Below are 25023 nucleotides of genomic sequence, written 5' to 3'. Positions count from 1 at the left end.
ATCCCTAAACTTAGGATGTAGTGGGGAGTAATGGGGGAAAAGGAAAAAAAAAAAAAAGGGGGGGGGGGAGAAGGCATATCTCACTCTTACTAGTTGTAATTTCAACGAGTCTGAAAAAGAAATAAAGAACGTGTTAGTCTCATGGAATCAGTAGCTTTTTACAGTCAAATTAAGCATTTATAAAGAAATCACATTCCCGGTTAAGGCCGTGTGGTGATAAAGTTCCCAATGTGTGGATCCAGTACGCCTCTCTCTGTTTTAAAAGTAGGGTCCGGTTACCGCCGCGTCAATTTGTTCCAACACTTGAAATCGTAGTTGCGAGACCCGGTGGTGTGGAACAGGTAACATGGTGTGTCCAAGTCTGACTGTGGATTTATGTTTGCTTACTCGATCACGGACGTGTTGTGTGGTCTCGCCCACATATGCCAGGCCACATGGACATTTCAGTAAATATATTACAAAGCTAGAGTCACATGTGTAGAATCCCTTGATAGGGTATGGTCGTCCTGTTCTTGGGTGAGTGACGTATTCGCCTCTGACATTAGAACATTGTGCGCAATGTAGACAGGGGAATGTCCCTTGTCGTTGACTCCTCAAAAATGTTTGTCTGGGTAATTTAGTGAAGCTCCCTATGTCGGCCTTGATGAGTTTGTCCCTGATGCTACGGGGTCTTTTGTAGCAGGTGAGAGGGGGTTGGCTAAATTCCACGATTTTAGGGTAAGCTTTTTCTAGTAGTGGCCAATGTTTCCTCAATACCTGGTGGATTTTGGGGATGATATGTCGTTATGCATGCTAATCGTTGAGGTTCATTCCTCCGTGGGGGGGTGGTGTCACTTATGGTATTTCTTGTGGAATTGAGGAGAGATTGTGAAATTTTTGTGTCATTTCATTTAGTCTTGTTTCTTTCACGTTGCTACTAGAGACAATGCGGTTAACCCGTATAAATTGTGACTTTGGAAGGGAATTTTTGGTGGCCCTGAGATGGCAACTGTTGTTATGGAGGAGACTATTGCGGTCCGTAGCTTTATTAAAGAGATTCAACTTTATGTTGCCCATTGGGTCGAGTTTGACAACTGTATCCAGGAAGCTGATTTCTTCCTGGTTCACATGCATGGTGAAATCTAATTCTGGGTAGACTTTGTTGAGGTCCTGAACAAATTCCTCAATGGTGAAGGTGGGGCCCCTCCATATGCAAAAAATGTCGTCAATGAAGCAAAGCCACATGACAGAGAATTGGTGGAATAAAGGGTGTGTGTATACGTGATCTTCTTCTAAGGCCATCATATAGGCATTTGCATACGGAGGGGCCACATTACATCCTATTGCGGTACCCCTCTTCTGACCGTAGTATGTATCACCGAACATGAAAACATTTTTTGTCAGTATAGTTTTTAATAGTTCAAGACAAATTTCCTGTTGTACCAAATTGAGTTCAGATTGCGTGTTTTAGGAGTTTAGCCGTTGCCTGTATCCCCGTATCGCGTTTAATAGATGTATATAGGCTATTTACATCTAATGTCACCAGTGTACAATTCGGTGTTTTATTTATTTGTTGTAATTTAATTATGAAATCTAATGTGTCAAGGAGAAAGGATCTAGATGTCTTAATGAGTGGAGTGAGAATCTTTTCTAGGTAGATGGCCTAATAAATGTGGCTGTTTTGGAATCAATCACTTCTAGGTTGGTATATGTTGTGAGGATATTGGATATCAGTTCTTGGACTTGTCTTGTTGGATCCTGGCGCAGGACCTCATATGTTATGTCATCAGTTGGCTCCTGATCTTGCTTAGGTATTTAGTCTTATCCATTACGACCAGAGCACCGCCCTTATCGGCCGGTTTGATGATGATGTCATTTTGCGTTTGTAGGGAATTTAGGGCCATCCTTTCTTCTGCAGTTAAATTGTTGGTGTGTTTGAAATGGCCTAGGGTATTTTCTTTTAAGATCTCGTGTATAGTGTTTTGGGCAAAGGAGATAAATGTTTCCACTAGGTGTTTATTACGTGGAAGCATGAATGAGCTCTTATTTCTGAGGCCTAATGATTCTATAGATAATGCACTTGGGGGATCAGTGGTAGTGATTGGTCTCTGTTCTGTTTCGCTGAAATGTACTTTGAGTCTCAAGGTGTGATAAAACCTCTGGAGCTCTTTTTCCAGGGTGAACGTGTTCAAGTTTCGTGTTGGGCAGAAAGATAGTCCCTTCTGTAGAATATAGGTTTGTGCTGGAGATAGGTTGGTGGAGAAGATATTAACTACTAAGTTGTTCTCCTTACCTGGGATCTTGTCTGTATTCGACCCCCTTGATCGTTACCTCCCACCTCTCCTAGTGCGCCTTGTCCTGGTCTGCCTATTCTCTTTGGGTTGCCTAAAAAACGAGCCGGACGTCTATAGCCTCCTGATCGGTCGCTATCAGATGAAGATACAGGGCCTGAATAGTGAGGGTATCTGTTGTCCCAAAAATTATGCTGTGGGTTTCCCTTCCACCTGTAAACATTGTCCAAGCGGTAGTCTTCTGCGTTACATATAAATTTTTGTCGCTAGTTCTGTTCAGTTTTTTTTTTCTGTATTCGCTCAGTTGTTTGTCGCTTCTTTCATTTTTTCATGTTCGGCGATACATACTACGGTCAGAAGAGGGGTACCGCAATGGGATCTAATGTGGCCCCTCCGTATGCAAATGCCTATATGATGGCCTTCGAAGAAGATCACGTATACACACACCCTTTATTTCACCAATTCTCTGTCATGTGGCTTCGCTTCATTGACGACATTTTTTGCATATGGAGGGGCCCCACCTTCACCATTGAGGAATTTGTTCAGGACCTTAACAAAGTCTACCCAGAATTATCTTTCACCATGCATGTGAACCAGGAAGAAATCAGCTTCCTGGATACGGTTGTCAGACGCGACCCAATGGGCAACATAACTTGGATGTCTTTAATATAGCTACGGACCGCAATAGTCTCCTCCATTACAACAGTTGCCATCCCAGGGCCACCAAAAATTCCCTTCAAAAGTCACAATTTATACGGGTTAACTGCACTGTCTCTAGTAGCGATGTGAAATAAACCAGACTAAATGAAATGACACAAAAATTTTAGAAGAGGGGGTACCCGCAATCTCTCCTCTATTCCACAAGAAATAACATAAGTGACACCATCCCACCATGGAGGAATGTACCTCAACGATTGGCATGCGTAGCGACATATCATCCCCAAAATCCACCAGGTATTGAGGAAACATTGGCCACTACTAGCAAAAGCTTACCCTAATATCGTGGAATTTAGCCAACCCCCTCTCACCTGCTACAAAAGACCCTGTAACCATCAGGGACAAACTCGTCAAGGCCGACATAGGGAGCTTTACTAAAATACCCAAACAAACATTTTTGAGGAGTCAACAACAAAGGACATTCCCCTGTCTACATTGTGCACAATGTTCTAGTGTCATCAGAGGTGAATACGTACGTCGCCTAAGAACAGGACGACCATACCCTATCAAGGGATTCTACACATGTGACTCTAGCTTTGTAATATATTTACTGAAATGTCCATGTGGCCTGGCATATGTGGGCGAGACCACACAACACTTCCGTGATCGAGTAAGCAAACATAAATCCACAATCAGACTTGGATACACCATGTTACCTGTTCCACACCATTTCTGTGAAAAAAAGCACCGGGTCTCGCAACTACGATTTCAAGTGTTGGAACAAATTGATTCCCCAAGATGCGGCGGTAACAGGACCTTACTTTTAAAACAGAGAAAGGCGTACTGGAGCCACACATTGGGAACTTTATCACCACATGGCCTTAACCGGGAATGCGATTTCTTTATAAATGTTTCATTTGATTGTAAAAAGCTATTGATTCCATGAGACTAACACATTCTTTATTTCTTTTTCAGACTCGTTGAAATTACAACTAGTAAGGGTGAGATATGCCTTCTCCCCCCCTTCCCCCCCCTCTACCCTTCCTTTTCCCCCTCCCCCATACACTTCCTTTTCCCTTCTCCCCCTTTTTTTCCCTTTTCCCCCATTACTCCCCACTACCTCCTAAATTTAGGGATTTTATCTAATTATGCACTTGCGTCTAATTTATGTACCGTTTATGCGAATATGCATGATTATGTACGCATCCTCCAACTATGGTACTGATGTTTCACCCTTTTTCTTGCCTCCTACACCGTTTGGTACCAACCCCAGATCCACATCATGTTTTTCCACTCCACCCACACTGCCTCTTATTACATCAAATTATACTCAGACATGCCAGTAAGGGTTAAAACAGAACTATTCTTGAGACATGTGATGCAAACATCACATGATCTGGCATCTTCTGCTTCTGCAGACCGGATAGCGCGGCGCACATCCAGCTGGGGCGTGTGACACGCAGATGGAACGCACGCCGGCGCACCGCAGGTGTCACGTGACTCGCGCCGCACATGACCAGCGGCCCTCGGTCATAAGGGCACCCTTATGGATACACGGCCCAGTATCCAGCGCCATCCTTGACAGGAAGTCAACCACAGGTAAACCCCAACAGCATCTTTAACCCCTTGCCACCCATGTAATTTTACCACTGCTGGACTTTAAGACTTAATTATATGCATGATATGGTATCTTCCGATCCTCCTGGCCTACACATGGTTTACTGACATGTCTATTTAGCTGCTTTTTTCTACCATTACAACTAGACCACCACAAGGCACGTTAGCGTGTCATCACTGCAGTCATATTGGCCCAACCATGGGGGTTGTCTGTAAGGTTTTTATACCCACCATGATAAACCAGACCGCTACAATATATGTCATTATTTCAATACTTATACCGTGTTTTGTTATACGATTCTGTTCATACCAGGACTCTAACTCCTGTTTTTAGTCCCTTTGCCCCTTTGTATTTGTTTATTCTGTCCTGATTCCTGTTTTTCATGTATTTTTTTTATTTTTGTTTTTTCATTTTGATGCATGTATCCTACCGCTCACAGAAGTGTATATCATTTTATTCTAGATTATCGACCACTGAAGAAGGCCCTGACAGGCCGAAACGTCCAGTCGCCATATTGATATGTACATGACTGTCCTACACGTCCTGTAATTGCACTGGATCATGATTTTCATATGATGAAATACTATTAAAACGTAACTTTGCGGCAAAGAAAAAAACTGTGTGCTGCAATTTTCTACTACTTAATTCATATATACAGTGACCTGGAAGTTAAAAGGATTATGCCAAGATATCAGCTTATCCCTTATACACAGAATAATAGATACAGTGTTTAAAATTAAGTGTTTTATACACTGGTGATTTTGCAAGTTTGCCCACCTACAAAGAATGGAGAGGTCTGTTAGTTTTATTGTAGGTACACTTCAACTGTGAGAGACAGAATCTAAAAAAAATCCATAAAATCACATTGTATGATTTTTAAATAATTTATTTGCATTTTATTGCATGAAATAAGTATTTGATCACCTACCAACCAGCAAGAATTCTGGCTCTCACAGACCTGTTAGTTTTTCTTTAAGAAGCCCTCTTTCTCTGCACTTATTACCTGTATTAATTGCATATTTTTGAGCTTGTTACCTGTATAAAAGATACTTGTCCACACACTCAATCAATCACACCTCTCCACCATGGCCAAGACCAAAGAGTTGTGGAAGGACACCAGGGCCAAAATTGTAGACCCGCACATGGCTGGGATAGGCTACAGGACAATAGGCAAGCAGCTTGGTGAGAAGGCAACAACTGTTGGAACAATTATTAGAAAATGTAAGAAACACGGGGGGCGTGGCTAGCTGCAGAGCAGGAAAGACGTCTGGTGCAGCAGCTCCGTCTATGGAGATTACATCCAAACTCATCTGCCCGGATTTTAAAGTTTATAATCCTCTCCAAGGACCGCAGGCGTCCCTACTCAACACCCGCCACCTTTTGAGACCCTTCTGAGCCCAAAGATCTGCTCCATTCCGGAGTTTCGGATTGCGGCCTAGTAGGGGAAGAATCCTTGGCCTAGAGTGGAGGCAGCAAGAGGCCGCCCCGAGAGCCATCCGACGACCCGAACAGCAGGAAAATATTATCGCATGCCTGGGGTAAGGTAGTCCCACCTCAGTTAGCGTACCTTCCTCAGTCCGGCCGTTTCGGGGGACACAGGCCTGTACCGGAGGAGTTGTCACGGCGCGGGCGCCATTTTACACCCGGCCCTTAGATCGCGATCCTCAGTGGCAGCCACGACTCCCCTGAGCGGGGTGTAGCTTTGTGGAAAGCGGCCGGCAAGAAGCTCCGGTAATAAGCACAATCATATTGCCGATGCTAAGTCATGTGGCTGGACTTTTAAATCCATAGCACAATATACTTACAGTAGTTCTCATCACAGTCCGCGGATCTGTGCTTATTTGTAGGATCTTTCCTTTTCTACATCGATCCTCCAACTGTTCACTCTCATATTTGAGTCTCAGGGGTGCTTTGAGAACGCTCCCTTGAGTAGAAGCAGCTTAAAGGAGCGCTGCAGGCAGTTCAGAATATGTGGATTTACAATTTAAGAAATAAAGAATAATTGGAGCTGTTGGGAATATATACAAGAAATATCCAGTAGGTGGCGATATTCTCCTACCTGAGAATCTCTCAATACATTTCAATGTTCCTCTATCTCTGCAAAGTGTTATCTACACAGTTAATATAATGCTATGATTACTTAATACCTTCATTAAGGTTATGTGAGAAGAAGAATAATCTACACGCGGGGCCATTTAAATACATTCCTATGGTGAAGATCGGAAGATACCCTGGTTCTAGACCAGATCCACCTAAAAAACGTCAACTTTCACTTACGCATCAATCTGATCTTGATAATTACTTGATGAAAAAATCCAATACTAACGCACTTAATACTAAATCAGCTGCTTCAAAATCGCCTCATTCACAAGCAGATTATGAGAGTGATACTGAAGACACAATGGAAACTTCTTCTGAACTTCCCATCTCTAGATCCTTTATTTCACAGGCTCTCACTAAGGCTGTTAATCCTATATTGGAAGAACTTGCTGACCTCAAAAAAGAAATGCAACAAGTGGGCCATAGAGTCGAAAATCTGGAAGCCACGCAATCAGTATTAGTAAACTATACAAAAACGAATTCAGAGGTTCTCCACTCATATCAGCAACATATCAATTATCTCTACGACCATATAGAAGACCAAGAGAACCGAGGACGCCGCAATAACATACGCTTTAGAGGCGTCCCAGAGTCAGTAGCTAATGAAGCGGTCCCCAAAGTGGTGCAAGAAATATGCTCCTCTTTACTAGGAGAAGAAAACTTGGATTCAATAATACTTGAAAGAGCTCATCGGGCTTTAAGACCAAAACCAAAAACAAATGAACCGCCTAGGGACATTATTTGCAGGTTCCTGAATTATTCTCAAAAAGAGATGGTAATGAGGAAAGCGAGAGAATGCGAAAATATAGAGTATCAAGGAGTGAAAATAATGCTGTTTCAAGATTTGGCCCCCGCCACACTGCAAAAAAGGTGACTTCTAAAACCATTTACTGACCATCTCAAACACAAGCGTATTGCCTTTAGATGGCTTTTTCCTTTTGGACTATTGTTTCATTGGAAAGAAAGAAGATTGATCATTAAAACACATGGAGATCTTCAAGAAGTCCTAAAAATTATGGACATTGACGATATTGATGTCCCTGACTGGTCTACAACTTCTGATATCTGCATTCCATCAGAAATCACACCTCCAACTCCATGGGAAACAGTCAGCAACGGGAAATCATCAAGGCAGAGGAAAAGACAAGGCAAATTGACACCTCGTCGCATCTTATCAGAGGGAGAAGGATGAACAGTCATGCTCTTAACAGTCCTGCTCTTAACTTTGAATTGATATTATAGTAATTTTGAGGACTTTGACTCTTCTCTTTCTCTCCTTTCTTTCTTTCTCTTAGTTGTTGGTGCGCCCTTCTTGATGGTGTTGACTCCCTCTCTGAACCACAATAGTTACGCGACAATACCTCCATAGAGGTTTACAACATGGTCCTTAACCACTTAAGGACCACAGGTTTATACCCCCCTAAAGACCAGGCCCTTTTTTACAAATCGGCACTCCACAACTTTAGCGGTTTATTGCTCGGTCATGCAACTTACCACCCAAATGAATTTTACCTCCTTTTCTTCTCACTAATAGAGCTTTCATTTGGTGGTATTTCATTGCTGCTGACATTTTTACTTTTTTTGTTATTAATCGAAATTTAACGATTTTTTTGCAAACAAATGACATTTTTCACTTTCAGTTGTAAAAAAACGAGATCCATATATAAATTTTGCTCTAAATTTATTGTTCTACATGTATTTGATAAAAAAAAAATGTTTGGGTACAAAAAAAATGGTTTGGGTAAAGGTTATAGCGTTTACAAACTATGGTACAAAAATGTGAATTTCCGCTTTTTGAAGCAGCTCTGACTTTCTGAGCACCTGTCATGTTTCCTGAGGTTCTTCAATGGCCAGACAGTACAAACACCCCACAAATGACCCCATTTCGGAAAGTAGACACCCTAAGGTATTCGCTGATGGGCATAGTGAGTTCATAGAACTTTTTATTTTTTGTCACAAGTTAGCGGAAAATGATGATTTTTTTTTTTTCTTACAAAGTCTCATATTCCACTAACTTCTGACAAAAAATAAAAGCTTCCATGAACTCACTATGCCCATCAGCGAATACCTTGGGATGTCTTCTTTCCAAAATGGGGTCACTTGTGGGGTAGTTATACTGCCCTGGCATTCTAGGGGCCCAAATGTGTGGTAAGGAGTTTGAAATCAAATTCTGTAAAAAATGGCTGGTGAAATCCGAAAGGTGCTCTTTGGAATGTGGGCCCCTTTGCCCACCTAGGCTGCAAAAAAGTGTCACACATGTGGTATCTCCGTATTCAGGAGAAGTTGGGGAATGTGTTTTGGGGTGTCATTTTACATATACCCATGCTGGGTGAGAGAAATATCTTGGCAAAAGACAACTTTGTATAAAAAAAATGGTAAAAGTTGTCTTTTGCCAAGATATTTCTCTCACCCAGCATGGGAATATGTAAAATGACACCCCAAAACACATTCCCCAACTTCTCCTGAATACGGAGATACCACATGTGTGACACTTTTTTGCAGCCTAGGTGGGCAAAGGGGCCCATATTCCAAAGAGCACCTTTCGGATTTCACTGGTCATTTTTTACAGAATTTGATTTCAAACTCCTTACCACACATTTGGGCCCCTAGAATGCCAGGGCAGTATAACTACCCCACAAGTGACCCCATTTTGGAAAGAAGACACCCCAAGGTATTCGCTGATGGGCATAGTGAGTTCGTGGAAGTTTTTATTTTTTGTCACAAGTTAGTGGAATATGAGACTTTGTAAGAAAAAAAAAAAAAAAATCATCATTTTCCACTAACTTGTGACAAAAAATAAAAAATTCTAGGAACTCGCCATGCCCCTCACGGAATACCTTGGGGTGTCTTCTTTCCAAAATGGGGTCACTTGTGGGGTAGTCATACTGCCCTGGCATTTTCCAGGGGCCCTAATGTGTGGTAAGTAGGTAAATGACCTGTGAAATCCTAAAGGTGCTCTTTGGAATATGGGCCCCTTTGCCCACCTAGGCTGCAAAAAAGTGTCACACATGTGGTATCGCTGTATTCAGGAGAAGTTGGGGAATGTGTTTTGGGGTGTCATTTTACATATACCCATGCTGGGTGAGAGAAATATCTTGGCAAAAGACAACTTTTCCCATTTTTTTATACAAAGTTGGCATTTGACCAAGATATTTTTCTCACCCAGCATGGGTATATGTAAAATGACACCCCAAAACACATTCCCCAACTTCTCCTGAGTACGGCGATACCAGATGTGTGACACTTTTTTTGCAGCCTAGATGCGCAAAGGTGCCCAAATTCCTTTTAGGAGGGCATTTTTAGACATTTGGATACCAGACTTCTTCTCACGCTTTGGGGCCCCTAGAATGCCAGGGCAGTATAAATACCCCACATGTGACCCCATTTTGGAAAGAAGACACCCCAAGGTATTCAATGAGGGGCATGGCGAGTTCATAGAAATTTTTTTTTTTTTGGCACAAGTTAGCGGAAATTGATATTTTTTATTTTTTTCTCACAAAGTCTCCCTTTCCGCTAACTTGGGACAAAAATTTCAATCTTTCATGGACTCAATATGCCCCTCACGGAATACCTGGGGGTGTCTTCTTTCCGAAATGGGGTCACATGTGGGGTATTTATACTGCCCTGGCATTTTAGGGGCCCTAAAGTGTGAGAAGAAGTCTGGAATATAAATGTCAAAAAATTTTTACGCATTTGGATTCCGTGAGGGGTATGGGGAGTTCATGTGAGATTTTATTTTTTGACACAAGTTAGTGGAATATGAGACTTTGTAAGAAAAAAATAATAATTTCCGCTAACTTGGGCCAAAATAAATTCTGAATGGAGCCTGACAGGGGGGTGATCAATGACAGGGGGGTGATCAATGACAGGGGGGTGATCAATGGCAGGGGGGTGATCAATGACAGGGGGGGTGATCAGGGAGTCTATATGGGGTGATCACCCCCCTGTCATTGATTACCCCCCTATAAGGCTCTATTCAGATGTCCGTATGTGTTTTGCGGATCCGATCCATGTATCCGTGGATCCGTAAAAATCATACGGACATCTGAATGCAGCCTGACAGGGGAAGTGATCAATGACAGGGGGGTGATCAGGGAGTCTATATGGGGTGATCACCACAGTCATTGATCACGCCCCTGTAAGGCTCCATTCAGACGTCCGTGTGCGTTTTGCGGATCCGATCCATCTATCAGTGGATCCGTAAAATTCATGCGGACGTCTGAATGGAGCTTTACAGGGGGGTGATCAATGACAGGGGGGTAATCAATGACAGGGGGGTGATCAGGGAGTCTATATGGGGTGATCACCACAGTCATTGATCATACCCCTGTAAGGCTCCATTCAGACGTCCGTATGCGTTTTGCGGATCCGATCCATCTATCAGTGGATCCGTAAAAATCATGCGGACGTCTGAATGGAGCTTTACAGGGGGTTATCAATGACAGGGGGGTAATCAATGACAGGGGGGTGATCAGGGAGTCTATATGGGGTGATCACCACAGTCATTGATCACGCCCCTGTAAGGCTCCATTCAGACGTCCGTATGCGTTTTGCGGATCCAATCCATCTATCAGTGGATCCGTAAAAATCATGCGGACGTCTGAATGGAGCTTGACAGGGGGGTGATCAGGGAGTCTATATGGGGTGATCACCACAGTCACTGATCACGCCCCTGTAAGGCTCCATTCAGACGTCCGTGTGCGTTTTGCGGATCCGATCCATCTATCAGTGGATCCGTAAAAATCATGCGGACGTCTGAATGGAACTTTACAGGGGTGTGATCAATGACAGGGGGGTGATGAGGGAGTCTATATGGGGTGATCACCACAGTCATTGATCATGCCCCTGTAAGGCTCCATTCAGACGTCCGTATGCGTTTTGCGGATCCGATCCATCTATCAGTGGATCCGTAAAAATCATGCGGACGTCTGAATGGAGCTTTACAGCGGTGTGATCAATGACATGGGGGTAATCAATGACAGGGGGGTGATCAGGGGCTAATAAGGGGTTAATAAGTGACGGGGGGGGGGTGTAGTGTAGTGGTGCTTGGTGCTACTTTACTGAGCTACCTGTGTCCTCTGGTGGTCGATCCAAACAAAGGGGACCACCAGAGGACCAGGTAGCAGGTATATTAGACGCTGTTATCAAAACAGCGTCAAATATACCTGTTAGGGGTTAAAAAAATCACATCTCCAGCCTGCCAGCGAACGATCGCCGCTGGCAGGCTGGAGATCAACTCTCTTACCTTCCGTTCCTGTGAACGCGCGCGCCTGTGTGCGCGCGTTCACAGGAAATCTCGGCTCACGCGAGATGACGCCAATTGGCGTTAGCGTAGCCTGGGGAAGCCGCCGCAATGACGCCTTTCGGCGTTAGCGTGGCGGCAAGCGGTTAAATAAGCTGTGGATGAAGGGAGTGGACATGGTCGTGGACGGTTGCCCAATATACTTCCATCCTCTCCTTTTTGAATAACGTTATGCTTTTCATCTTTTAAATATAATTTTAAGTCTTTTATATCTTACACTGTATTCTTCTCACTGACCTATTTTCTTTTTCATTACAATACCCATTATATGTATTATTATTTCTTCCTCCTTTTACATCAGAATAGATCATTCTGGTGTACAGACCTACCATGGTCTCTCCCGGAGACAAAAGATCTCCCTACAGTTACGTCCTATCGAGGATATTTTGTGTAAATGTTCTAGGTTTAGTTCCAAATGTTAAAAATTACCAGTTAATGGTTTTTGGTTCTTTTCTTCCTCCTAGACATCCTCTCTCAATCTGCTCTCGGAGACATCCATTCAGACGAGCCAACCCAAATATGCCTTATCACTCAGATAATGTGGTAAGAATCGCTATCACAAACATCACTCGTTTTTCATCACATGGCTAATTTACAGGTAGTGACATACAATGTCAGGGGGCTGAGATCCCCAATAAAAAGAAGTCAAATTTTAAGACACTTTCACAAAGAAAAAGTGCAGATAGTGTTTTTACAGGAAACGCATTTTAAACATCATAAAACACCGAACCTCACACATTCTCCCTATAACTTATGGTTTCACAGTACATCTGAATTCGCTAATAAACTAGGTACCAGTATAGGCATCCATAAAAACACCAACTTTTCATTAGTAGAAACCAAAATAGACCCCAAAGGTAGATTTGTTTTTATAAAAGGGTACATAGATTCCCAACTCTACACGCTGGCTAGTATTTACGCCCCCAATTCTTCCCATAGACAGTGGTATGAAACGGTTATGAGCGAATTAGAGATATTTAGAGAAGGCCTGATCATCTTAGCAGGAGATTTCAATGTCTCACTTCAACCCTCTCTTGACTGTTCTATGGGGAAAACTACTGTGCCTTTTAAAACATTAGCCACTATTAACAAACTAATACATAAACATTCTCTAGTGGACATCTGGCGCACCTTCCACCCAGATACAAAAGACTACACATTTTACTCAGCTCCACACAATTCTTATCACAGAATTGATTATATTTTCTTTCCGGCTGCTCTCTTACACCTTTTGTATAGAGGTCAATATCGGTTCTATGATTCATTCAGACCATTTCCCAGTTTTTATGTCTTTCAATGTCCCGGACAGCCGTCCCAGGATATTCCATTGGAGGCTGAACGAGACAATCCTTGACAAATCAATCATCACAGAACGCGTTGAGACCAGCCTGAAAGAATACTTTCTTTTAAACAATGTGGAAAACATATCTCCCCATATTCTATGGGAATCTCACAAATCAGTTATCAGGGGGGTCTTTATATCTATTAATTCCCATTTAAACAAAACTAGGAAGGAACATATGACGTCTCTGAATAGCAAAATACAGCAAATAGAAGCTATACATAAACAATCTTTGTCCACAAAACACCTAAAAGAACTGATCAAGCTAAGAGAAGAACTAAGAGATTTACTTAATGTACAGTCGGCTAAATTCTATCTCTCTCTAAGGCAGAAATTCTTTGCTCATGACAATAAACCAACTAAATTTATGTTGGCTATGTTGCAACAGAGAAAAAGGAGATCCAGAATCATGGCCATCAAACATCAGAACAATTATGTCTCTTCAGATGATGTTGGAATTGCGGAGGCTTTTCACACATATTACTCTGACCTCTACAATATTAATATCTCTGACACAGAAGAAACTAAAAAGAAAAGAGAGGAACTCACAACTTCCTTTCTGGAAAAGCTCAAACTTCCTTCTCTCTCAGCTGATCAGGCTCTATCTTTGTGTAAACCAATCACAGAAACTGAAATACTGACATCCATAAAAAATATGGCCAAAGGGAAAGCACCTGGACCTGACTGCCTTCCTCTATTGTACTACAACACATTTTCTAAAACTCTATTGCCCTATCTACTGAATTCCTATAACCACGCCATAAAAGGAAACGCATTTTTACCCCAAACTCTTTCAGCACATATCTCACTGATTCATAAACCTAATAAGGATCCTACCCTGTGCTCAAATTACCGTCCCATCTCATTGTTAAATTTAGATGTTAAAATATTCGCTAAAATATTAGCCTCAAGGATAAAACCCCTATTACAATCACTTATCCATTCAGACCAGTGCGGCTTTGTCCCGAATAGGGAAGGGAAAGACAATACCTTTAAAGTAATTAATGCCATTTCTCTGGCTAAGAAAATAAACTCCCCACTTGTACTATTGAGTACAGATGCGGAGAAAGCTTTTGACAGGGTGTCCTGGCTATTTTTGCAGAACACCCTGTCAAGGTTTGGCTTCCATAAAACCTTTATAGACACCATATTCACAATGTATTCCTCACCTAGTGCCCAAATAAGAATAAATGACACACTATCACCTTCAGTCCATATAAAAAATGGTACAAGACAAGGCTGTCCCTTATCACCAATTCTTTTTATACTATCACTAGAACCCTTACTCCAATATATACGCCAATCACCAGATATATCGGGATTAAAATGTAAAAAGATGGAAATAAAACAAGCTGCATATGCAGATGACCTTCTTATGCTGATTACAAATCCATCACGAGCTTTTCCCATCCTTTTACAGGCCTTTGATTCATTCAGCTTTATATCTAATTATAAAATAAACCCTACCAAATCCCAAGCAATGGGTATTAACGTACAATCTACAGTCATAAGCAAATTACAAACTACTGCACCTTTCCTTTGGACGAAGGAACATATAAAATTCTTGGGGATTAACATTACCCCCAACTTAGAACAACTATTTAATGCCAACTACCTTCCCCTACGAAAAAGTATCCCAGATATACTAAAATCCTGGTCACCTACATTCATATCATGGTGGGGCAGAAGGAATATTTTTAATTCATTAGTGATACCTAAGATTAATTATCTCCTACAGACGTTACCTATTAAACTCCCACGTGAGTTCTTTGACCAATTTAGGAAAATAAGCTCAAGATATATATGGGGTAATATTAAACCTAGGCTGGCCTTTAAGATTTTACAACTGCCCTATGATATAGGTGGAATAAACCTACCCTCCATACAGAGAACATATAATGCCATACAACTAGGTAGGGTTATAGATTGGGTAAGAAAACCACTGCACAAGCAATGGTTAACGATGGAAGAAGAACAAATAAATAGACCCTTGAGATCCATGGTCTTCTCTGACCCAAAGGAAATTCATACACATAGAGATTACTCCCTAATCACAAACACTTTGCAAACTCTACGGAATGTAAAGATCAGACAATATTGCTTAGAATTCCCCTCTCCATTAACAACAGTATCAGACTGCCTATATAGAGATAGAGTAGCTTCACAAACATTACCCCGTCAATTGTCTGAGTGCACAGTAAGGCAGGATGAATTACTAGATGATACTGGAGTATTTTTAAATAAATCTGAATTAGCTTCCAAGCTATCCATAAACGAACTACACACAATGCAGTATGAATACTTAAAGGCACAAGCCAAGTTTTTTCTTGCTCATCCCAGGTCAAATTCTGATCTCTCATGGTATGAGAAACTCTTAACTCAGACAAAAACCCCCACTAAAATAATTGCTAATATAACAAGACACCTCAGTCTGATGGACAAACCTAATGCTCTATATTACATTAGAGAATGGGAAAGTGATTTAAATCTGACATTCTCTGACACCGAAGTTAGCATATTGTTATCTGCTCCAAAACAGACATCTAGATGCATTACAATACAAGAAAATGCTTATAAGCTACTAACTAGATGGTACTTGACACCTCATAAACTGAGCAAAATATATGCCCTTACTTCCAATAATTGTTGGAGATGCAATACACAGGTAGGAGACTTCCTCCATATTTGGTGGTCATGTCCTAAGATAACAAATTTCTGGAAAGATATATTTTTCAAGATTAGGAAGACCTTGCATTTATCAGAGGAAAGACTTCCCTGTCTTCCAGAAATAGCTTTACTCTCTCTTTTACCGACTTCCTTGTCAAAAATAGAAAAGAGTTTGATAATAATTTTACTAGCTGCTGGTAGATTACTTATTGCAATAAAATGGAAATCTGAGGACACCCCATCTGGACTTCAATGGTCCGCTAAAGTAAATGACATAGCCAGATTGGAAGAACTCTCACACTGGGAACTTAGAAACCACTCTAAATTTGAAAAAATATGGGGACCTTGGAAGTTAGAGACATAGATTTAGATGTTTTTATTTACGTCCATAAAGCATGGATTAATAAATAACACATATACCAATCCGCGACAAATCCATTGAAAAGGGTCTGGCCTGTCTGAATTTGGAATCTCGCTGAAAGATACTTAATATACAAGAAACTATGATCCAGAGCGGTTTTTTAACTGTTTGAGAACTCAATATGATTGTCTAGAGGAACTACTGTTTGTTCTCCCCCCCCCCCTACACCCATCACCCCCTCCCCCCCCTCCAACACACCTAACCCTCACCCTTTCCCCCCCCTCATTCCATCAGTTATCCATAGCCTTCTGTTATTCCCTCTTCCTTAACCTAACCTCATCCTTCTTAATCATACTTAATAGACACTTATATTGTATTATGGTCTAGAAATACGTTGGATTCCCTCATCTTGATACCGTAAACGTTAAGGATATTTATACAGTATCTGTTATCCTAATTTTTCAAGCTTATACAACTATTCCCATAAACTATCGCAAACGGTTTTACTGTATGATGTTCAATTGTTATCACACCTTGTAATACAATACGGTGAATGCATACTTCTCTACTAAGTGTCACTGTAGAACATTTTATACTGTGGTGGATGATTATTTTCTTGAAATAATAAAAATAATTTTGAAAGAAAGAAAATGTAAGAAACACAAGGTGACTGTTCGTGTTCCTCGGTCTGGGGCTACATGCAAGTTCTCGCCTCGTGGGGTAAGGATGATTCCGAGGACGTTCAGGAATCAGCCCAGAACTGCATGTGAAGACCTGGTCAATGACCTGAAGAGAGCTTGGGACCACAGTCTCGAAAATTACCGTTATTAACACACTACGCTGTCATGGATTAAAATCCTGCAGGGCACACGAGGTCCCTCTTCTCACACCAGCACATGTCCAGGCCTGTTTGAAGTTTGCCAATGACTATCTGGATAATTAAAAGGAGGCATGGGAGAAGGTCATGTGGTCAAATGAAACAAAAATAGAACTGTTTGGTATCAACTCCACTCGCTGTGTTTGGCGGAAAAAGAAGGATAAGTACATCCCCAAGAAAACCGTCCCAAACGTGAAGCATGGGGGTGGAAAGATCATACTTTGGGGGTGCTTTTCTGCAAAGGGGACAGGACGACTGCACCGTATTTGAAGGGAGGATGGATGGGGCCATGTATCGGGAGATTTTGGCTAACAATCTCCTTCCCTCAGTAATAGCATGAAGATGGGTCGTGGCTGGGTCTTCCAGCATGACAATTTGTCACAGGTAATGGGGAGGGAAAAACACCAGATAACACGCAGAAGGAAATAGACCGGAGTCTAGGCCTCAAAGCTAAGGGCCTCTCCCTCCTAGGAATCCCTAGACCTCTTCCTGACTCCTGCCAATATGAGTAGACCCTGAAGTTGGAAATGCTCATACACCAGAACCTTAGCCCTGGAGACCCTGGAAAGCCCTAGGAGTGGTGGCAGGGAATGAGACTACTTATTCCTTCCCAGATGAAGGAACCAGCATCTCCCTGAGGCCTAGAAAACAACAAACACAAGCGAACAACAAAATGCAAAACAAAATGCACTTAGCTTAAAGAAGAATGGAGGAGCAGTAGATCCAAAGGAACAACACACCAGATCAACCAACTCCAGCAGGAAATATCAACTACATGGTAAGCAGTGTGAGTCAGAACTAAATAGAGCCTCAGTATTAACCACAAGCTGCACCTTACAAGAGGTGTGGTCATTACCAAACAACAACACTGCAAGAAGAAAACAGAGAGACTGTCAGATACCCTCACGTGCTGCCAGTCTCTCAGATCTTCTGACCTCTGTCCATGACACTACCCCCCCCCCACACACACTCTACGGGTGAACTCTGGACACCCAGGGCCGACTTTATAAGGATGCACCCTGTGAAAGGCCTTCACAAGGTGACTGGCATTAACGTCGGTCGCAGAAACCCACATTCTTTCCTCTGGACCGTAACCTTTCCAGTGCACGAGACTTATCAGTGGACGGCAGTGCACGGCGACTTATCAGTGGACTCCTGCCTATGGTTATTTATGGCAAACTCAGTCAACGACAAAAACGAAGACCACTCCTCCTGATTCTCTGAGACAAAACATCTCAAATAAGTCTCCAGATTCTGGTTAGTGCGCTCAGTCTGTCCGTTCGACTGAGGATTAAAGGCCGAAGAGAAGGACAATTGGACCCCCAGGCAAGTACAGAACGCCTTCCAAAATCTGGAAACAAACTATCAGACACCACATCAGAGGGGATACCGTATAGTTTCACAATGTTATTGACAAACACTTGTGCAAGAGTTTCACCATTAGGTAGACCTGATAATGTTATAAAGTGCGACATCTTACTGAAACGATCAACCACCACCAGAATCACAGTTTTCCCTGAGGAATTAAGCAAATCTGTGATAAAGTCCATGGACAAATGAGTCCATGGTCGGGACGGGATAGACAAGGGAAGTAGAGATCCTGAAGGCCGCGTATGTGTCACCTTGGCACGCGCACAAGTCTCACAAGCTGACACATAGCCCTCAATTCATTTTTCGCAATCCTGGCCTCCAGAATCTCCGGGAAATGAGATCAACCTTGAATCTTCTCCCAGGGTGTCCCGTAAGAACAGTACTGTGATGTTCTTGAAACACCTTGTGCCGTAGTTCAAAAGGAACAAACAACTTCCCTGAAGGACAAGAATCAGGTGCATCTCCTTGGGCCTCCAACACCTCTGCCTCAAGTTCAGGATCCTCCGAATCACCCCCCGGGAAAGCTACGGGCGATAGGTGACAACGAAATTAAATCTGGGTCAGACGTTTAGCCGACTCCAGATAAGCCAGATTTTTGTGATCAGTAATTACCGTAATGGGATGTATCGCTCCTTTCCAACCAATGACGCCATTCCTCAAAAGCCAACTTAATGGCCAGCAACTCTCTATTACCTACACCATCATTTATTTCAGCAGTAGAGAGTTTTATTGAGAAAAAAGCACATGGACGCCATTTGGTAGAAGGACCCTGCGACAAGACTGTTCCAACCCCTACCTCTGATGTGTCAACTTCCACAATAAATGGCTGTGACACATCAGGTTGCACCAGTATAGGAGCAGAAGCAAAACACTCCTTCACTACTGAAAAGGCATGTAATGCCTCATCAGACGAGACTGAGGAATCTGCACCTTTCTTAGTCTTATCTGTTAATGGTTTAACAACAGTCGAGTAATTCAAGATAAATTTACGGTAGTAGTTGGTGAACCCCAAAAATCGCATGAAAGCTTTAAGATTTTTGGGTCAATCCCAGTCCAACACAGCACAGACTTTTTCCAGGGTCATAGGAAAACCCGAAGATGAGAGTAGGTAACCCAGGAATTGCACTTCCGGAACCGCAAATAGACACTTCTCCATCTTGGCATACAATTTATTCTCCCTTAGGATCTGTAAAAACTGTATCATCTGATCCTGATGCTTTTCCATGTCTGGGGAATAAATTAAAATATCATCCAGATACACCACTGCAAACCTGCCCACCAGATGATGAAAGATGTCATTGATGAAATGTTGAAAAACAGCAGGAGCATTGTCAACCCAAAAGGCATGACCAAATTCTCAAAATGACCTTCTGGAGTATTAAAGGCCATCGTCCATTAGTCCCCCTCCTTGATCCTTACCATATTATATGCCCCCCTCAAATCCCACTTAGAGAACACCTTGGCAACGACAATCTGATTGAACAAATCTGGGATCAAAGGAAGGGGATAGGGATCACGGACACTAATGTGATTAATCTCACGGAAGTCCAAACATCGCTTAAGGGTTCTGTCCCTTTTTTTAATTTTATTTTTGTTTACAAAGAAAAACCCTGCAGCCACTGGTGATTTGGATGGTATAATATGATTTTTAGCCAAGCTCTCGTGATATATTCTCGCATGGCTACTCTTTCGGGTTCAGAAAGATTATACAACCGAGACTTGGGCAATCTAGCTCCGGGAATAAGGTTGACGTGTCAATCATATTCCCGATGTGGCGGTAACTCCTGGTCTCCACTTTCAGAGAATACATCAGAAAAATCTGAAATAAAAGAAGGTATTATTTCAGTGGTTAAAACAGAAAGCCAGATATAGACTGGGAAACTGAAACTTGTATATTTCATAAAGGAAACAGGTTCTTGGCAATAACCAAAGACAATAACCTCTCCTAACTGGTTCAGTACCTGACTACAGGGATGGCCATACTGGACTTAGTATTAACCAATAGGCCTGACAGAACAACAGACGTGCAGGTTGGGGGACACCTGGGAAATAGTGACCATAAAGTAATAACCTTTCAATTATCATTCAAAAGAGCATTTCTACAGGGTGGAACAAAAATACCAAACTTCAAAAGTGCAAAATTTGGCCAACTAAGAGAGGCCATGGGCCTAACTAACTGGGACAAAGTCCTTAAAAATAAAAATACAGCCACAAAATGGGATATCTTTAAAAGCATCCTAAAATCTCATTGTGAGAGGTACTGAGATTTTAGGGGGATAAAAGGTTAAGGAACAAAAATAAATCAATGTGGATAAATAGAACTGTAAAGAAAGCAATAAATGACAAAAAGAAAGCATATAAATCACTAAAACAGGAGGGTTGCACGGAAGCACTGAAAAACAATAAGGAAAAAAATAGAACATGTAAAAAACTAATAAAAGCGTCCAAACTAGAGACCGAGATATTCATTACCAAAGAGAGTAAATCTTACCCTAAAATGTTCTTCAATTATATAAATGTTAAAAAGTATAAATCTGAAGGTGTCGGTCCTTTAAAGAGTAATGAGGGGGGACTCCCAGAGAGTGACGAGGAGAAAGCAAAGCTGGTAAATAAACTGTCAGATGAAATGCTGAATGTAAAAATAAATTCCCCATTAAAAGTGTCCTGTCTGACACAGGAAGAAGTACAACAGCGACTTAAGAAGATTAAAATAGACAAATCGCCAGGACCAGATGGCATACACCCCTGTATCCTAAGGAAATTAAGTAATGTCATAGCCAGACCCTTATTTCTGATATTTGAAGACTCTATACTGACAGAGAATGTCCCACAGGATTGGCGCATAGCAAATGTGGTGCCAATATTCAAAAAGGGTCCAAAAACAGAGCCTGGAAACTATAAGCCAGTAAGCTTAACATCTGTTGTGGGTAAACTGTTTGAAGGTTTTCTAAGAGATGCTATCTTAGAGCATCTCAACGGAAATAAGCAAATAACGCCATATCAGCAAGGCTTCATGAGGGATCGGTCAGGCCAAACTAATTTAATTAGTTTCTATGAGGAGGTAAGTTCTAGACTTAAAAGGTTAGTATATAAAATGAGAATGCTCGGACTGGGAGAAAATGTCTGTATGTGGGTAAGTAACTGGCTGAGTGTTCGAAAACAATGGGTGGTTATTAATGGTACACACTCAGATTGGGTCCCTGTCACTAGTGCAGTACCTCAGGGGTCAGTATTGGGCCCTATTCTCTTCAATATATTTATTAATGATCTTGTAGAAGGCTTGCATAGTAAAATATAAATTTTCGCAGGTGACACTAAACTGTATAAAGTAATTAACACTGAAGAGGACAGTATACTACTACAGAGGGATCTGGATAGATTGGAGGCTTGGGCAGATAAGTGGCAGATGAGGTTTAACACTGACAAATGTAAAGTTATGCACATGGGAAAGAATAATGCAAGTCACCCGTACATACTAAATGGTAAAACACTCGGTAACAGTGACATGGAAAAGGATCTAGGAATTTTAATAAACGGCAAACTAAGCTGCAAAAACCAGTGTCAGGCAGCTGCTGCCAAGGCCAATAAGATAATGGGTTGCATCAAAAGGAGCATATAAGCCCGTGATAAGAACATAGTCCTACCACTTTACAAATCGCTAGTCAGACCACACATGGAAAACTGTGTACAGTTCTGGGCTCCTGTGAACAAGGCAGACATAGCAGAGCTGGAGAGGATCCAGAGGAGGCCAACTAAAGTAATAACTGGAATGGGGCAACTACAGTACCCTGAAAGATTATCAAAATGAGGGTTATTCACTTTAGAATAAAGACGACTGAGGGGAGATCTAATTACTATGTATACAGTCAGGTCCACAAATATTGGGACATCGACACAATTTTAACATTTTTGGCTCTATACATCCCCACATAGATTTGAAATGAAACGAACAAGATGTGATTTAACTGCAAACTGTCAGCTTTAATTTGAGGGTATTTACATCCAAATCAGGTGAACGGTGTAGGAATTACAACAGTTTGCATATGTGCATCCCACTTGTTAAGGGACCAAATGTAATGGAACATAATAATCATAAATCAAACTTTCACTTTTTAATACTTGGTTGCAAATCCTTTGCAGTCAATTACAGCCTGAAGTCTGGAATGCATAGACATCACCAGATGCTGGGTTTCATCCCTGGTGATGCTCTGCCAGGCCTCTACTGCAACTGTTTTCAGTTCCTGCTTATTCTTGGGGCATTTTCCCTTCAGTTTTGTCTTCAGCAAGTGAAATGCATGCTCAATCGGATTCAGGTCAGTTGATTGACTTTGCCATTGCATAACATTTCACTTCTTTCCCTTGAAAAACTCTTTGGTTGCTTTTTCAATATGCTTTGGGTCATTTCCATCTGCACTGTGAAGAGCCGTCCAATGAGTTCTGAAGCATTCGGCTGAATATGAGCAAATAATATTGCCCGTAACACTTCAGAATTCATTCTGCTGCTTTTGTCAGCAGTCACATCATCAATAAATACAAGAGAAACCAATTCCATTGGCAGCCATACATGCCCACGCCATGACACTACCACCACCATGCCTCACTAATGAGGTGGTATGCTTAGGATCATAAGCAGTACCTTTCCTTCTCCATACTCTTCTCTTCCCATCACTCTGGTACAAGTTGATCTTGGTCTCATCTGTCCATAGGATGTTGTTCCAGAACTGTGAAGGCTTTTTTAGATGTCGCTTGGCAAACTCTAATCTGGCCTTCCTGTTTTTGACGCTTACCAATGGTTTACATCTTGTGGTGAACCCTCTGTATTCACTCTGGTGAAGTCTTCTCTTGATTGTTGACTTTGACACACATACACCTACCTTTTGGAGAGTGTTCTTGATCTGGCCAACTGTTGTGAAGGGTGATTTCTTTACCAGGGAAAGATTTCTTCAGTCATCCACCACAGTTGTTTTCCGTGGTCTTCCGGGACTTTTGGTGTTGCTGAGCTCACCTTCTTTTTAAGAATGTTCCAAACAGTTGTTTTGGCCACGCCTAATGTTTTTGCTATCTCTCTGATAGGTTTGTTTTGTTTTCTCAGCCTAATATTGGCTTGCTTCACTGATAGTGACAGCTCTTTGGATCTTATCTTGAGAGTTGACAGCAACAGATTCCAAATGCAAATAGCACACTTGACATGAACTCTGGACCTTTTATCTGCTCATTGTAATTTGGATAATGAGGGAATAACACACATCTGGCCATGGAGCAGCTGAGAAGCCAATTGTCCCATTACTTTTGGTCCCTTAACAAGTGGGAGGCACATATGCAAACTGTTGTAATTCCTACACCGTTCACCTGATTTGGATGTAAATACCCTCAAATTAAAGTTGACAGTCTGCAGTTAAAGCACATCTTGTTCGTTTAATTTAAAATCCATTGTGGTTGTGTATAGAGCCAAAAATGTTAGAATTGTGTCGATGTCCGAATATTTATGGACCTGACTGTAAATATATCAGGGGTCAGTACAGAGATCTATCCCATCATCTATTTATTCCCAGGACTGTGACTGTGACGAGGGGACATCCTCTGCGTCTGGAGGAAAGAAGGTTTTTACACAAACATAGACTATGGAACTCTCTGCCTGAGAAGGTGGTGATGGTGAGTACAATAAAGGAATTTAGGAGGGGCCTGGATGTATTTCTGGAGTGTAATAATATTACAGGCTATAGCTACTAGAGAGGAGTCGTTGATCCAGGGAGTTATTCTGATTGCCTTATTGAAGTCGGGAAGGAATTTTTTATTCCCCTAAAGTGGGGAAAATTGGCTTCTACCTCACAGTTTTTTTTTTTGCCTTCCTCTAAAATCACTCCAATCAAGAATCTGTCTCTCTTGCCAATTGATGGTAGGGTTATGTTTGGATAACCACGGTAAACCCAGCATCAGAGGAGCAGGCAGACCCTCCAGCACAAAACATGAAATGGATTCTTGGTGAGAATCTCCCACCTTTAGGCGAATGTCCTGCACCATTTGTGACTAATACTTTGTGAAAGTGGAGCGGAATCAATTGCAAACACCGAAATATTTTTGTCTAATGCACTTGTCAAACCATGCATACAGACGAATTGGCCATCCACTAGGTTAACCCCTGACCCACTGTCAATAAATACTTCAATTCCCACGGTTTTCGAGTCTAGCGCTACCTTGGCATGCAGGAGAAATTGGGTACTACCGGTAAATGACAAAAGTACATTCTCAGATTCCCCATCCACACCACCAAGAGTGAGAAGAGGACTAAACACATTAGTTTATTTTGCGGACCGCACATCGCCGGTACTCTCATAGAAAATCCCTTTTCTTGTCGACAATTGCGGACAAGAATATGACATGTTCTATTTTTTTATGGAACGGAAGTGCGGATCCGCAAATGTGGATGCGGACAGCACATTCTGGCCCCATTGAAAATT

At 41.8% G+C, this 25023-nt stretch overlaps 1 protein-coding gene across 6 annotated transcripts in view; it reads left to right on the top strand.

Moving 5' to 3' along the window:
* TMEM245 (transmembrane protein 245) overlaps window positions 1-25023 on the top strand; it is a 946795-nt gene that overhangs the window by 666752 nt on the left and 255020 nt on the right. The window contains exon 14 of one of the 6 annotated variants that reach the window (XM_040431822.1): window positions 5008-5143. The exons of the other annotated variants lie outside the window; for them this stretch is intronic. Within the exon in view, the coding sequence (XP_040287756.1) occupies window positions 5008-5074 (67 nt within the window). The 3' untranslated portion in view covers window positions 5075-5143. Of the gene's footprint in view, window positions 1-5007; window positions 5144-25023 lie in introns of those variants that run through there. 6 annotated transcript variants of the gene reach the window in all.

Source organism: Bufo bufo, chromosome 5 (genome assembly GCF_905171765.1).
Source record: "Bufo bufo chromosome 5, aBufBuf1.1, whole genome shotgun sequence".
NCBI classification, from domain to species: Eukaryota; Metazoa; Chordata; class Amphibia; order Anura; family Bufonidae; genus Bufo; species Bufo bufo.
The sequence above is the reverse complement of the archived record's forward strand: the minus strand, read 5'-3'. Positions and strand labels throughout refer to the sequence as shown.